The 14,380-nt window shown below is 42.4% G+C and overlaps 1 protein-coding gene across 1 annotated transcript in view; it reads left to right on the forward strand.

The window, feature by feature from the left end:
- The window catches only part of CNKSR3 (CNKSR family member 3), a 90,389-nt gene that overhangs the window by 29,079 nt on the left and 46,930 nt on the right, over positions 1 to 14,380 (forward strand). Inside the window, exon 2 of the mRNA XM_024201601.3 lies at positions 11,593 to 11,756. Within this exon, the coding sequence (XP_024057369.1) occupies positions 11,593 to 11,756 (164 nt within the window). The remainder of the gene's footprint in view (positions 1 to 11,592; positions 11,757 to 14,380) is intronic.

Here is a 14,380-nt window from a genome sequence, read left to right on the forward strand (position 1 = left end):
CTGTCTTCCCTTTCGGTCTGCGGAAATGGAGCCCGAACTGCTGAGGAATATGCTGATGAGTCTTGTCAGCACGTCACGTTTGGCAGTCGAGTTACTCTTTAAGATCCAAACTGACAGTGAGGACTCAGACGATGATATCGACTCGAGTAACGCATATGACACAAGATTGCTTGTGGCTTTCATGGACATGCTCATCACTGTGGAACGCCCCTTTTGGGCTTGGGGAAAAAAGCACTGAGTGGTGGGATCACATTGTCATGCAAGTCTGGGATGACGAGTGGTGGCTGCAGAACTTTCGGATGAGAAAAGCCACTTTCATGGGACTGTGAGGAGCTTGCCCCCAGACTACAGCGTAAGGACACAAGATTGAGAGCTTCCCTGATGGTGGAGAAGCGAGTGGCTGTTGCAATCTGGAAGCTGGCAACTCCAGACAGCTACCGATCGGTCGCTAACCAGTTTGGAGTGGGAAAGTCTACTGTTCGAATCGTGTTGATGCAAGTTTGCAGGGCCATTAATCGCATCCTGCTCAGAAGAACCATGACTCTGGGTAACGTGCATGATATTGTGGCTGGCTTTGCACAAATGGATTTCCCTAACTGCGGAGGGACGATAGATGGGACGCATATTCCAATTCTGACACCAGCCCACCTAGCCTCTGAGTACATTAATTGGAGGGGTATTTCTCTATGGTTCTCCAGGTGCTTGTGGATCACCGTGGGCATTTCATTGACATTAACACAGGCTGGCCTGGAAAGGTGCATGACGCATGCATCTTTCAGAACACTGGCTTGTTCAGGAAGCTGCAAGCCGGGACTTTTTTCACAGACCAGAAGATCACTGTAGGTGAAGTCAAAATGCCCATTGTGATCCTTGGAGACCCCGCTTACCCTTTAATGCCATGGCTCATGAAACCCTACACAGGGAGCCTTGACAGCAGCAAGGAGCGGTTCAACAACAGGCTGAGCCGGTGCAGAATGTGGAGTGTGCTTTTGGCCGTTTAAAGGGCCACTGGCGCTCTCTGTATGGGAAGCTGGACCTGGCCGATGACAGCATCCCCGCGGTTATATCCGCCTGCTGTACCCGCCATTACATTTGTGAAGGGAAAGGTGAAAGCTTCACTCAGGCATGGACCTTGGAGGTTCAACACCTGGAGGCTGAATTTGAACAGCCAGAGAGCAGGACTATTAGAGGGGCCCAGCGTGGGGCTGCAAGGATTAGGGATGCCTTGAGGGAGCAGTTTGAGGCTGAAAGCCGCCAGTAATGTCTGGTGCCCTGCATGGGAGTGAAGTGCAGTGGTTCCAATATTAGTAGGAATCTGTGTTTGCTATGTATGATACACTGACTTGCAGTGCCTGTTGCTTTCCTGGGCTAAGGTATCTTTTACTTTATGCAATAATAAAGAATGTTTTCAAAGCCAAAAAATGCATTTATTGAAAAGAAAATTCATTTATTGAAAAGAAACAACTGCTTTGGAAACAGAAAGGGCAAGGGGATGGGATGGGGATCGGTACAATCACAGATTTGCGTATGTCCTGTGATCATACTCAGCCTTCCTGTCTGGAGTGCTGTGCAATGAGTGCTGCACTTCAGGATGGCTATACTGCATGGTGATGGGGGTTGAGTGCAGTGGGTAAGGGTCGTAGTTTTCAGGGCTGGGTGGTGAAGCTACAGGTGTTGGAGGCAGCTGGTGGCGATAAGAACCCAGATGTTGGGGAAAGTGGGTTGGAGGTGACATGGGGGCACAAGGGAAAGAGTTTGGGACAAGGGGCTGTAGGGGGGCGGCAGGTGTGGTAGTGCTCCGCCTGCATGGCTATGAGCACCTGGATTGAGTCCGCTTGGCGCTCCATGATGCTTATCAGCTGATCTGTGCTTTGCTGCCGGAGCGCTGCACTTTTGTGTCGGCGATCCGCATTCTGCTGGCGGATCCTCCTTTCATTCTCCCTCCACTCCTGCACTTTTAGATTCTCATTAAGTGACTGCTGCATTACTTCATGCAGCATGTCTTCTTTGCTTCTACGTGGCCTCTTCCTGAGTCTTTGCAGCCTCTCGGCCGGTAATAACACGGAAGGCTGAGATCTCAAGGTTGCATCTGTAAAGGCAAAATGCAACACTTAACAGAGGCAGCATTGTTCACACCAGACAGAGCAATGATTCCCCCGTACTTGAGGGCAAGCACAGTCTACAAAATAGCATAATTTGCCCGTCCCAAAGCGAGCGCACATAACCTACGGGAGCCCCAAAATGGTGAGTAAGCACAGAGTCCAGGGGGAATGATTGTTTCATGACTGTACTGTCCTCTGGGTTTCTGTGCCTTTGGGGAGAGCCAACAGCTGCAGGGGGCCCCTATACTGAACACTGTCCCCACATTTTCCACAGGAGTTTGTTCTGGAAGATATCTCGCTGCTGAGGGTGACCTGGAAAGCAAGGGAGGGTCTTCTACAATGCGGCTTCTGCCCTGGCCCATATGCAGCTTGCCTGTGTGCAGCAATGGTCCCCTCACCCCTCAAGGCACAGTGGTGTGGACATGTTAGCCTGACTGGGACAAGGACCACAGTGGCTCTCCCAAGAAACCTGCGCAAGCGCGTTGCCCAAGTTCTGGATGAGACCTTTGAAGAGATCACTGAGGCCATTACTGCGATGTGAGAGAGCACATCAATGCCCTAATCCGCATCTAGGCATGCATGCAGCCCTAACCTTCCTCGCCCCAAGAGCCTGCACTGAATAATTTCCTTCCCAAAATAAAAGCCGCTTACCGGTCACTTCCTCTGGTGTTTGTCCTTCCCCAAGCACCGGCCGCCGCGACTGGCTACCTTTCTCCTGGCTTGAGAACAGCTCCTGGCTGCATGCATCTAGGGATTCCAGGGTGTCTTCCTCCACCTCAGCACCCTCACTTCCGCTTTGCTGCTGCTCCTCCTCCTGCCTTGTTAAACTGGGCTCTGAAGTGTCCATGGTGATACTCGGAGTGGAGGTGGGGTCGCCCCCAAGTATCGCGTCCAGCTCTTTGTAGAAATGGCAGGTCACGGGGGCAGCACTGGAACAGCGGTTTGCCTCGCGGGCTTTGCGGTAGGCATTCCGCAGCTCCTTCACTTTAACCCTGCACTGCAGTGTGTCCCGGTCATGGCCCCTTTCCATCATGTCCCTTGATATCTGCCCGAAGGTATCACAATTCCTACGGCTGGAGCGCAGCTGGGATTGGACAGCTTCCTCCCCCCCAAACGCTTATGAGGTCCAGCACCTTATCATTGCTCCATACTGGGGATCGCCTGGCGCGTGCAGGCACGGTCACCTGGAAAGATTAGTTGAGAGCCCTCCACGCCTGGCTGAGCAAACAGGAAGGGGATTTTCAAAATTCCCAGAGAATTTAAAGGATGGGTGTGATAGTCACCTGAAGGCAGGGCAGCAGAGTTCAAACTGATGACGAGAGTGACTAGAACAGGCATCGTGGAACGCTTCTGGAGGCTGATCAGAGCGCATTAACAGACCAGGGCATCCACACTGGCGCAGCGGCGCTCCAGCGGGGGTGCATCAAACATTATTCCACTCGCCGAGGTGGAGTACCAGGAGCGCTCTAGCCGCAGAGTCAGAGCGCTTTATGTGCCTTGCCAGTGTGGACGGGTCGTGAGTTAGAGTGCACTGGGCTGCTTTAATGCGCTGTAACTCGCAAGTGTAGCCATGCCCGTAGAGTTGTCTTTAGTTCTCTTCCTGCATAATGCACAGGTCTGATGCTCTTGATGTTCCTACTGCAATGCTACATAGTGCCGCTTTTGTTGCATTGTGAACAAATGACCTGTCTCATGAAAAAAGACCATTTAATGTAGGTAACATTGGCCATCTTTCAGTGTCACTGTGTACAACTTGTAACAGGTAAATACAGTCTTATAAATGTGTGTGTGATACAGATTAATATATTTTAAGGCCAGACGGTATCATTATTATCATCTAGTCTGATCTTCTGCATAACACAGGCCATTTCACCCAGTAATTCCTGGATCAAGCCCAAATGTTACCCACAGTGTGTTAAACTGATTGGTCTGAGGAATAAGATGAATAGCCTACCATGGCTTTTAGAAGTCCTTGCTGTCTCTTACTGGGAAGCATGTATGTCTCTTTCTCTGTGTATGCACATGCTAAATAAAACCAAAACAAGCCAACATGTGCCAATATAATGTTTGGCAATTGACAGGCTTTTTGGCTTCTGAAGCCCTTGGGATATATGGGTGTGTACTACAATGACTCTCTGCTAGCAATGTCTATATTTTCAGTGTATAGCCAATGGTTTCTTGCAAACGTACACAGCTGCACTTTAGATCTTGTAGTATTACATTTGTGGTGGTGTTACGACCTATTTTTCAGTGTCAGGTGTGACGAAGGTTCATGGTTGGCTCTTAATCGATATCTTCATGCCAAATAATGTTTTTATTAAGTCATTCTGGTTAAAGCCAAATTAAGTTACATCGTTACCTTTTTTTTTAAACACTGATGTGACAGAAGAGTTCATTTTTCTATTTATATAGCTTTCCAGGTATTAGAGTTTTATTTTGCTTGTAATTCTAAATCTTAAAACTAGGCCATAAATAACAGGAAAATCCCTATGGAAAATAATGGAAATGACTTATAACTCTAGCTGAAGATAACAAAAGAGACCCAGGGGCTCCCATAATGTTATGTCTAAGATTTCTCTGAAAGTGAGCAATTTTAAAAATGAATTTTGGTTGAGCTTTAGCCAAGATTTCCCTGAGAATGGGCCACAGGTCTTTAAATCATTATTTCTCCCAGGGATGTCTTTCACTCAGTACAGTATTGTGCTCTGATACTGTCTGCCTCTATTGAATATGTTTGTCTTGTTGGTGAAAACTCTGCAGTTATAGGTCCAGATTGAAGCATGATTTCTAAGTCTCTCAGTGCATTGCTGCTTGCTGTCTATATCACAATCTGGATTAAAACCTGCATGAACAGCTGTGCAGTTCACTCCTGTCTGTTTTTCGTAGCATTATTTACAGGGCCTGATGTTTGCTAGCCTTTTTCGCTGGAGTTTGAAACTGGCTGTATTTTTCTCATTTAAATTGTCATGCTACAATTCAATATTAAACCTTTAGCCCTTTTAATTTTTTAATAAATTATTTGAGATTATGGAAGGATCTTATGCCTCTGTGGTGGTAAATATCCACATATTTAGTTCTGTTAAATAACACAGCTATGAAAAGGGTAAATAGTTTTTTTACAACAACAAAAAAGTTGATATTTGCCTAAGGCATTGACAAACCTGTAAATCAGTCCTATAGGTACAGCATGGAACATAGGAATGCCAGTTTCCATCTACTTCCCTGCTAATGCATACTATCCAGAAAGACTGCCTCTAACTGCTGCACTACCACAGGTGCTGCTCCACCAGTTGTAGCAATGGTTGGAGCACCAGTGTAGACAGGGCCCATGCATTCTTGCTACTGTGTTGGCTAAACCTGCTTGGTATAGATGCAGTCTAAGGGGCGAGAGGTAATTCAGTCTGGATAGCCATTCAATTAATTCAAAATGACAAGTGTGCCAGTGCTGGTCAAGGTGATAAGTTTTATTGGGGTGGCCAAACTGCAAGCCGCATGCAGCTTTTTTACAGTTAAAGTGCAGCTCGCGGAGCTCCCCATGCCGTGCCTCCCCCCCATTCTTCGCTTACCAGATTGGGGGGAGAGGGGAACTTGGGGCTTCTGCCCTGCAGCAGGGTAGTGGGGCTAGGGGCTTCAGTCAGAGACAACTGGTGTGTGTGTGTGTGTGTGTGTGTGTGGAATTTAAAGGTTCACCCCCCTTAACAGCTTGAGTCACACCCCCTTCTTACCCTCAGCATTCCCTCCCTGCAGCTCCTGTGTTAGCTCTGCATGGAGAGGTAGTGGCAAACAGCTGGGTCCCTCCAAACCCCCCCCCACAACTCCTTTTTGGGTCAGAACCACTACAATTTCAGATTTAAATGGTTGAAATCATGAAATTTATGATTTTTTAAAATCCTATGACCGTGAAATTGACTAAAATGGACCATGAATTTGGTAGGGCCCTATCCATAACATAGCACTTCCACTGTGCTGCAGCCTGCCTATATTAGAGCCAGCTGACACTCACTCTCTCCTGAGCTGGCTGTCTAGTACCTCCCTCTAATATATCTCTTCAACCCTACGGCACTCAGCTACTTCAGTGTGAGCTGCTTCTGTAGCTTCACCGAGCTGGCTTGCAGATTTTCTAGGTCCTGTTCCCTTTTCCATCTACCTGCTATGGTGCTCCTATGCCTACTTGCTGCTTCCCTACTCTCTCCCCCACCTACCTTAATGATGCCACATGGTCCCTCTAACTGCTACAACTTTCATTCCCTTCAGTCCTGGAGTTAAGAAAATGAATTAATGGGGTTAAATGACAATAATAATAATTAATAATGATAACATAATATCAAATATAAGAATCCAACACTGTGATATCACCAAAACATGGGATAGGTGAGGCTCTTAGCCAAGGATTGACATTTTTTAAAACCAGTAGAGGATTGGATTGAGAGAGATTTTTTTTTGCTCCAGGGGTGGTTTCCCAATGATAAGTGTCAGTGCTGCAGTAAATGCTGAAGTAATGGAGCAGAGTAAGACTGTAATATCCTCAGTTACGAAGGTCAGATTTTTACAATGTCAGAATGTTTGCTTGAGAGTGACAAGGAAACAGATAAGGCTTTGGCAGTCAACATGAGACCTAAAATGCTATCCAAAGTGTCCACTTAATTGGTTTCTCCAATTAGCACTAGAGTTTAGCTATTCTTTTACAGTCCGATGCTATATTGGTGTTAACGGCTTTGGCAGATCAGATAATTTGTTTTGCAGAAGGGAAACCAGGTACTGGTTTCTAAGTTTTCAGTCCGTTTCCATGCTATGTCCTAATTTAAATTGTCTGTCTGATACCAGCCTAGCATACAGATTAAGCAAAACAAATCTCTGTTGCATATATGTGTGTTCATGTTGTGTTGACAAACCTTTTTGTCCTTTATTAATATTGAGTCAAATTTTATCTTTCTTTCATTGCTGAGTGACTGGTCTTTTAAATAGTGGAAATTTTAATTCCCTGTGCACGGTGAACTGTTGGCTAAGGCTGGGACCCAACTTTATATTGTCCTTTTAATAGTTCTCTACGTTTCTTTTTATGATTCAGAATGACCTCCTTAATCATGACAAATTGAGACTGGAAACTGGCTATAATCGTCTGACTGGTATCAGTATGAATCCATAGACTCAAATATTGTCCTAATTTTCTTTCACTGATACAGAATATCAAGTAACTCCTGCGATGTTTTGAGTGGTGATGAAGGGCTATTGTAGACAAGAGAGTCTAGACTGTTCTAAGGATCTGTTGCACATCCCCCCACCTCCCAAAAGTAATGGGAGAGATTTGTACATTTTAAATAGACACTTTGGGATTCCTTGGAGGATTTTCAGGATATTAGTAACATGAACCTGACTATGATTTTTTTTAAATAACTGGGAAAGAGGTTAGCTCTTATGTCTAGCCTCTTTGGTTTTTAGTACACACATTATAAAGCTATCTCAGATATAATCATTATCTGTTATAACCCTTTTTCCATATTCCATATCTCGCTGAGTGCTACTTGACGTTCTAGAGCAGTGGTGCCCGTACTTTTCCTGTCACTCTCTTCCCCCTCCCCCGTAATGGAATCTGTCTGCACCCCTCCATTATAGCACAGTTGGCTCAGCAGAGGCGCTTGGGCTGAAGGTGGAGCTGAGGGCAGAACTGGCCAGCAATTGTAGCAGGGGGTGGAGTGGAGCTGTAGCTGGGGGTGGAGCTGACCTGGGCCCCGTTGCGTGCCCCCTGCCCGCCATGGAGGCTGACACGGGCCCCCTTGTCCCCTGTGGTAGCTGAACCAGACCCTGCTGCGTGCACCTCAAACGTTCCCCCTGACCCCCTCATGGTGGCATGCCCAATGGTTTAGTGACCACTGTTCTAGAGACATATTTGAATGGATTTATAACACTGAATATAGACTCTTTCCAACTTCATATTCTGAATTGGATTTTATGAGATGCAAGAGGAGTTCTAATTACTCTGAAGAAAACTAGCTTGCTTTTCCGAATGGGCTACATTTTTTTCTAAATTACAGTGGTATACGTTTCGAGTAACTCCATTGAAATCAAGCTAACTATTTACACCAGTGTGACTGAGATCAGAATCTGGCCCTGAATGTGCTACTGAATGATTCATTAATTTGCCAGAAGCAAGTCTTTTTTTTTTTTTTTCAAGTTGCCTTGCCACATACCCTACAGGTAATGGGTTGCCCTTCCTACTAGAAGCACATCTATTCGGTGTAGCTTTGATGCTACTGTCCATTGGGTAAATCTGCTGAAACTGAACTGGAAAGCAGGAGTTACAATATTGTATTTCTTTTGAAGTGCTCTGCATCTAAAGAGTATCTGAAGAACTAAGCTTTCTGGAAAGTTCTCTGAAGCATCTGGGTTCTGCAGATGGAGAAAACTGAAGTGTATAAGAGAATCTCTGCATTGCACAAACTACATATATAAAACTGATAGAATCTGGAACATTTCAGATAGCTGGAGGAGATGGAATGTTGCTGATGTATCAAGATTCCCATCACATGATGCATTTGAGTGCTGCTTTTAAAAATGTTTTCCAAATTCTTTTGTTAAGCAGACTTACATGAGTTTGTCTGAAATTTCTTTTGCCCTATTACGGGAATATGAGCTCTTTTGACTTACATACCATACATAAATATTTCATTCACACTATGGAAAATTAAACAATAGGCTATAAATCTGGTTGCAATCTCAATTAAAATATAAAAAAATCTCTAACATATGTTCCTTAGTGCCTCCCCCCCTCCCCCCCCAAACAACCAAAAAAAAACCCCGGTGTGAATCCTTGCTATAAAAATGCTGGGTTTCAGGGTCTTCATTTCCTGATCATTTTCATAAAAATTATTACCTTTTCATGACTGATCTTAAACATATTTCTCTCCATGAACAATCCTTGTGCCTTGGGGTTGACTGTTTTGGATTAATAGCCACATAATTTGGTAGCATTATTTCAATTTACAAATATTCTCATATAGTGACCATGGAAGTATTGTTCTTAAGGTTTATTCTGAAAAGCACAGGATTTTTCTTTTAAATACACATTTTCAGAAATAGATGTGAGTGATGGTAGAGATTCAAGAAGAGGAAAAAATGAATAGGGAAAAGCCCCAAGGAAACGGAAAGGCACAATTATATTTCTCATGGGGATGTGCACATTAATGTGTCTGGTGTCTCTTTGTGTAGAGTTCGTTTAAAAAAAAAAAAAAAAAAAGGCCAAAGAATCAGTCAAGTAAACTGGGTCAGCACCCGGGACAGATACTAGGAACATGAATATTGTGTCCAAGAAATTTTGAAAAGAAAGTTTTATAGCAGTCCAAGTAAAATGTAGTTGCTTGAGGTGTCTGTACAATTTGTAATGGAAACTATGGGCTTCCAATGGGAAGTGATGGGAAACAGTGGTTTACAGGACAAGCATTAAAAATGGGGAATGCCAAATGTGTACTGTGTATTAGCCTTGGTTTAGATTTGTTTAAAAAAAGTGAATATTTTAAACAATGAAGGCCAGATTTTTCTGGGAAAAGTTTGCATGCCCCAAATGGGAATTTGGCACACATGAGAGAAAGAAAACACTGGACTCAATTTTCAGAACCCTCAAGGACTCGCCAAAATAGACTGCAATTTTAATAAGTGACTGAGCACTAGGAAATTTGTGCTCAGCCAACTTGCATCTGGGCACTAATGCAGGTGTTGTCCGCACAAAACAGCTTGATTATTTTATTATTATTTATTTTTAAAGCATGTATGCCAACAGTCATGCATATGGGTACATCCACACAGGGTTTGACCTATCACAACTAAGCATGCATAATTCTTGGAAAGAGACAGACTGCCTCATCCCAGTGGTGCCTATTGCTGCTGTTCATTGCTTGTAGGGTGCTATCAGAACAAGCTGAGTGCATTAAACAAGTTCCAGCCCACAAGAGCTTGCAGTCTGCAAGGATCCTGTGGCTAGAAATTGTATGGCAGTAGTCACTTTGCTGCTATTGTATGAACACATTGCATTTGACTCCCTAAGTCCTCTTTCATTTTCTAATGTATATGGGTGTGGTAAGCCTATATGTCTGTCACCTCTCGCAAGCTGATGTGTACTCCGTACTCTCATCTGTCCTCGTTCCTGTTCAGGATATTATTACTGTTTCCATTGGTGATATGTGGAACCCCCACTGCAAACTCAATGAAGAAGGAAAAATAAATATTAATACTAAGCTTTCGAAAACGTATCACTACGTTGTCAACTTTTACAATATATGTTGGCTATTATACAATTGTCATGTATATGGGCTATATTTCAAATATGTAGTTCTCATGTGTCTAGCTGTGTATTTTGTCAGTCACACTGATGCATCTGTATAAAGCTGACTGATTTGTGTGATTTGTTTTCCTTTATTCTGTTTAATTATGTCTACAAATTGTAGAAGGGCATTAAGAGGACCCCATCAACTTTAAAAACACTTCTGTTTGAATATTTTTTACCTTCTATTCTTAGAACTAACATCTAAGATTGTTATAATTGTAAGGGATTAGAGAAGAGATTTTTCTTCATTTGATTACATGATGTATAGTTGCTTTTCATTGGTTCCTTTTCATAGTCAGTTTCCTCTGTTTTTAAAGATCTTGCATGCAGCACCAAGAGATGGAATTTATTTATTTATTTATTTGGCAATACTAGGAAAATTATTGTAAAAATCAACAAGGGAGCTCAGACAGCAGATGTAGTATCTGGAACTACTTTTAAATAAATAAATAAATAAAATATATAAATAAAAAAATATATATAAGAACAAAGCTAACTAGATTTCATGTTGACTCTGGGCCTTCAACTTTTGCAATGGGGAATGGATGATTCAGGGAATGACAGTAAATGCAATTTGTCTCCTATAAATCATGAAAATATTGAGATGTGAAACATCTTGATTACTTTGACTTTATATTGCATCCCTTCCCTTCAGTGTGGTGGTTTTCTGTTTTTTAAACTGAACTTTTTTTCAAAGTACAGGCCTCGTTTTTTCTTGCTTCCTATAAAGCACATCACTTATCTCCGCTGCTAAATAGTACAGATTGTTACTTGCTGTGTTCTTCTGTACGGGTCTTGGGTCATTCCTAATAACTGATTCAGGGTGGGCTGAACACTATTGCAGCAGGCCTTGTTCCCCAATTGAAAAGATCCCAATAAGGAGTACAGTCCTCCACAGTTCTACGCTAATCTGAAGCTAAGGGGAGCATATCTACTTGGGCATACTCCTGGAGTGTGCACTCAATTGAGAGCATGTTCCAAGTTAGGCATGTCTCTGTTTTGCAGACCAGACTACTTGGTGCGCTTGTTCCCTTTTTTGCCAATATGCAACCTGATGTTAGGTGGTGTTTGCTTGATAATCTAGTGCTACATATATTGGTGACAGCATTTCTTTGTGCTGTTTACAATTAAACAAAAATTATAATTGGTTTGTCTCTCTCACTCTCTTGGTAGGCTTGGATGATTGCCTGCAGCAGTATGTCCCCAAATTTGAACGGGAGAAGATAAATGGTGAACAGCTGTTACAGATTTCCCATCAAGATCTTGAAGAGTTGGGTATCTCACGAATTGGACACCAGGAACTGGTTCTGGAGGCAGTGGATCTTCTTTGTGCACTGGTCAGTTATACAGTGAACATACAGATGTGGTTTAAGAAACTTATTGTGTTGAAAATGAAATTGTATACAATTGTTTAATTCAGATCAGTGCCATCTCAGTAGTTTTTGCATCTTTTTTCCCCCTGTTAACATACTAAGTTATGGGTTGTATTTGAAGAATGAAGTTATTTGGGTGGCACGAAGGTAAAATCATGTGGTTCCTGTCACTGTACACATTACCGAGAAAATTACTGTCCAGTACAGTGCATTGGTCATAAAAAAGACATTGTGGAAATGGCAGATGTTAATAATTGTCGATACGAACTGAACTAGGCTAGCCGCATCTCTTCTCCATAAACTAGCAAAACTATAGAACTCTGTACTCTTGTAGATAATTATAAAGAGGCCTTTAAAAATGATTTAAGGAATATTTTGATGGTAGGAGTACAGAACAGGAGGACTAAAGTCATTGTATCTGAAATTTCAGCTGTTCCCTCCTTCCTGTTGTATAACTGTATGTATGGGTTTTAAATGTAGACCTACTCTGGAATGAATGCATAAATTGCTGTCTGGATTGGTGGTACAGTATTAGATACAGTTTATTTAAAAGCCATGATTTGGCCACACTTTGAGTACGTGTTTGATGTAATGCTATGAGCTAAAGCCAGAAATATATACAATTACATCACTGAGAATGGTGGGAAAGAATGCTAAGCAATTCTTTTGCCATTACTGGCCTACATTCCATTCATTATGTAACGTTGGTTGCACTGAGTGTATTCTTCTTAAATGGACAGAGCTTTTACTTCGTATGAAATGTGCTATTCTTGTTTCAGAAAGGTGGTACAGAGATCATTTGTACTTGATTAAAACAAGGACAAATGGGATATCCTATAACAAAGCAACTGTGTTTCATCAAAAGAATTTATAAATATTTTGTTCAAATACTTCAGCCAAAACATTTGTACAATAGCAAAGGCTTTTTTCCTAAATATTTTTGTGTATCAATATTTTTTTTAACGTTAAGTGAAGATTAATGGAAGAACTGAAACATCATTCATGCTGTGGGGGTGGAGTATAGTGTGTCAGGCAGGGGGAGAGAATCTAATGAAGTAGTAAATGTACTGTATACTGGCCTGAGTGAAATAATGGATGTGGCAGCCACCCTAAGGCATTTTTCCCCTTACTATTATAATATTAGAATAAAACAAAGCTGGATGACTGCCAGAACCTAAAGCTGTGTTTTATCTCCTACAATTTCCTCCTAATTTCCTTTGTAGACAAAAGTTTTGACCTCAGACCCATTTCTGGAAATACTTTGTGTAGTACAGCTCAAGTTAATGCATTAGACAGAGTTCATATGCTGTAACTGAAATGTCCTTGTTCTTTTTTTGGGTGGAGGGAGTTTTGGGGGGAGGTGTTCCTGTGGTTTAGCTGTGTCCTTTGTCATCTTCTTAATTTCTTTTTTGAGTTTTAGGAAAGGTGGCGTTGTATCAAATCAGCCTTAATTTTGTGCTCCAGTGTTTCTGCTTCATGTTTGGATGTCAGTCAGCTTTTCATGACTTTGCTAGCGCTTTCACTTTTCATGTGAGGGAGAATGTCGTCTCCTCCTCCTTCCCCCTACCATCCTCAGGTCCTTCAGATACAGTTTTATGCATTAATGCATTCTGATATTTTGTGCCAAAGTGACTGTTTTTCACTAAAATTTTAACCCCCAAATTAAAAAGCCAAAAAATAAACCATAATTACTATTAGAAGCATACTTTTATGAAGACTTCTTCCTCTACCTCCCATGATCTACGCCTATGTGACCTGGCACATACTAAATGACTTCTCTGGGCTTATACCCCACAATGTGGCCTTGTAAGGATCTTGATGCTTTTTTGCCTTTATGAAAGATTGCCCTTTCCCCTAGTCCTGTCTAGCATGGTTCTTTTCTGGACCTCTTTCAAGAGTGTCCTCTGGTCCCACTGCATACCACAAGAACTCCTGTGAACCCAAAGAAAGAAATGTAGAGTTGCCTTTGGAGCATCTTTCTACTTAAATGGTCACCAGATTGTCAACCTCTGAGATTTTTCTAGGGCTATCTAGCCGCTGAATAAAGGAGAGTCTGTAGCTAAGATGTCATTATGGAAAGGATATCAAAGAAAATCTAAAGGAGGACCACATTGAAGGATGAGAGCTAATGATATTAAAAGGACACTGTCAACTTGAAAATAACTTCCATCTGTAAATGTTGTCTGTTGCTGTAGTAAACCACCCCTAAGATAGTATAAGTGAAGATTAAAGTAGGTCTGTTTTTTCCTGTTTATTTAGGTTGTGCATTTGACAGTTCATTGTGTGAAATCTGTTTCATGCTTTGATTGTATATCCTCCCCCTAGTCTTTTCAGAAGGGTGTTTACCAGTAATACCTGCAACAGTACTGTAACTCAGGAGACAAGACAGCAGGCAAGTGTGTGCTCTGAGGAAAGGGCAAAGGGCTCCCCTCTGAGCATGTACGTTTACTGCTCTTGAGCCTGCCTAAAATACCCTTCTCAACAGGTAGATGGGGCAGAAGAAACTTTTTTTTTTTTTTTTTTAAAGCGTGGATTAAAAGGGTGCTCTGTCAGAAAATGAACTTTTTAAAAAAAAAAAAAAATCAAAT

This window comes from Terrapene carolina, unplaced genomic scaffold (assembly GCF_002925995.2).
Source record: "Terrapene carolina triunguis isolate 2854851 unplaced genomic scaffold, T_m_triunguis-2.0 Scaffold85, whole genome shotgun sequence".
Classification (NCBI taxonomy): Eukaryota; Metazoa; Chordata; order Testudines; family Emydidae; genus Terrapene; species Terrapene triunguis.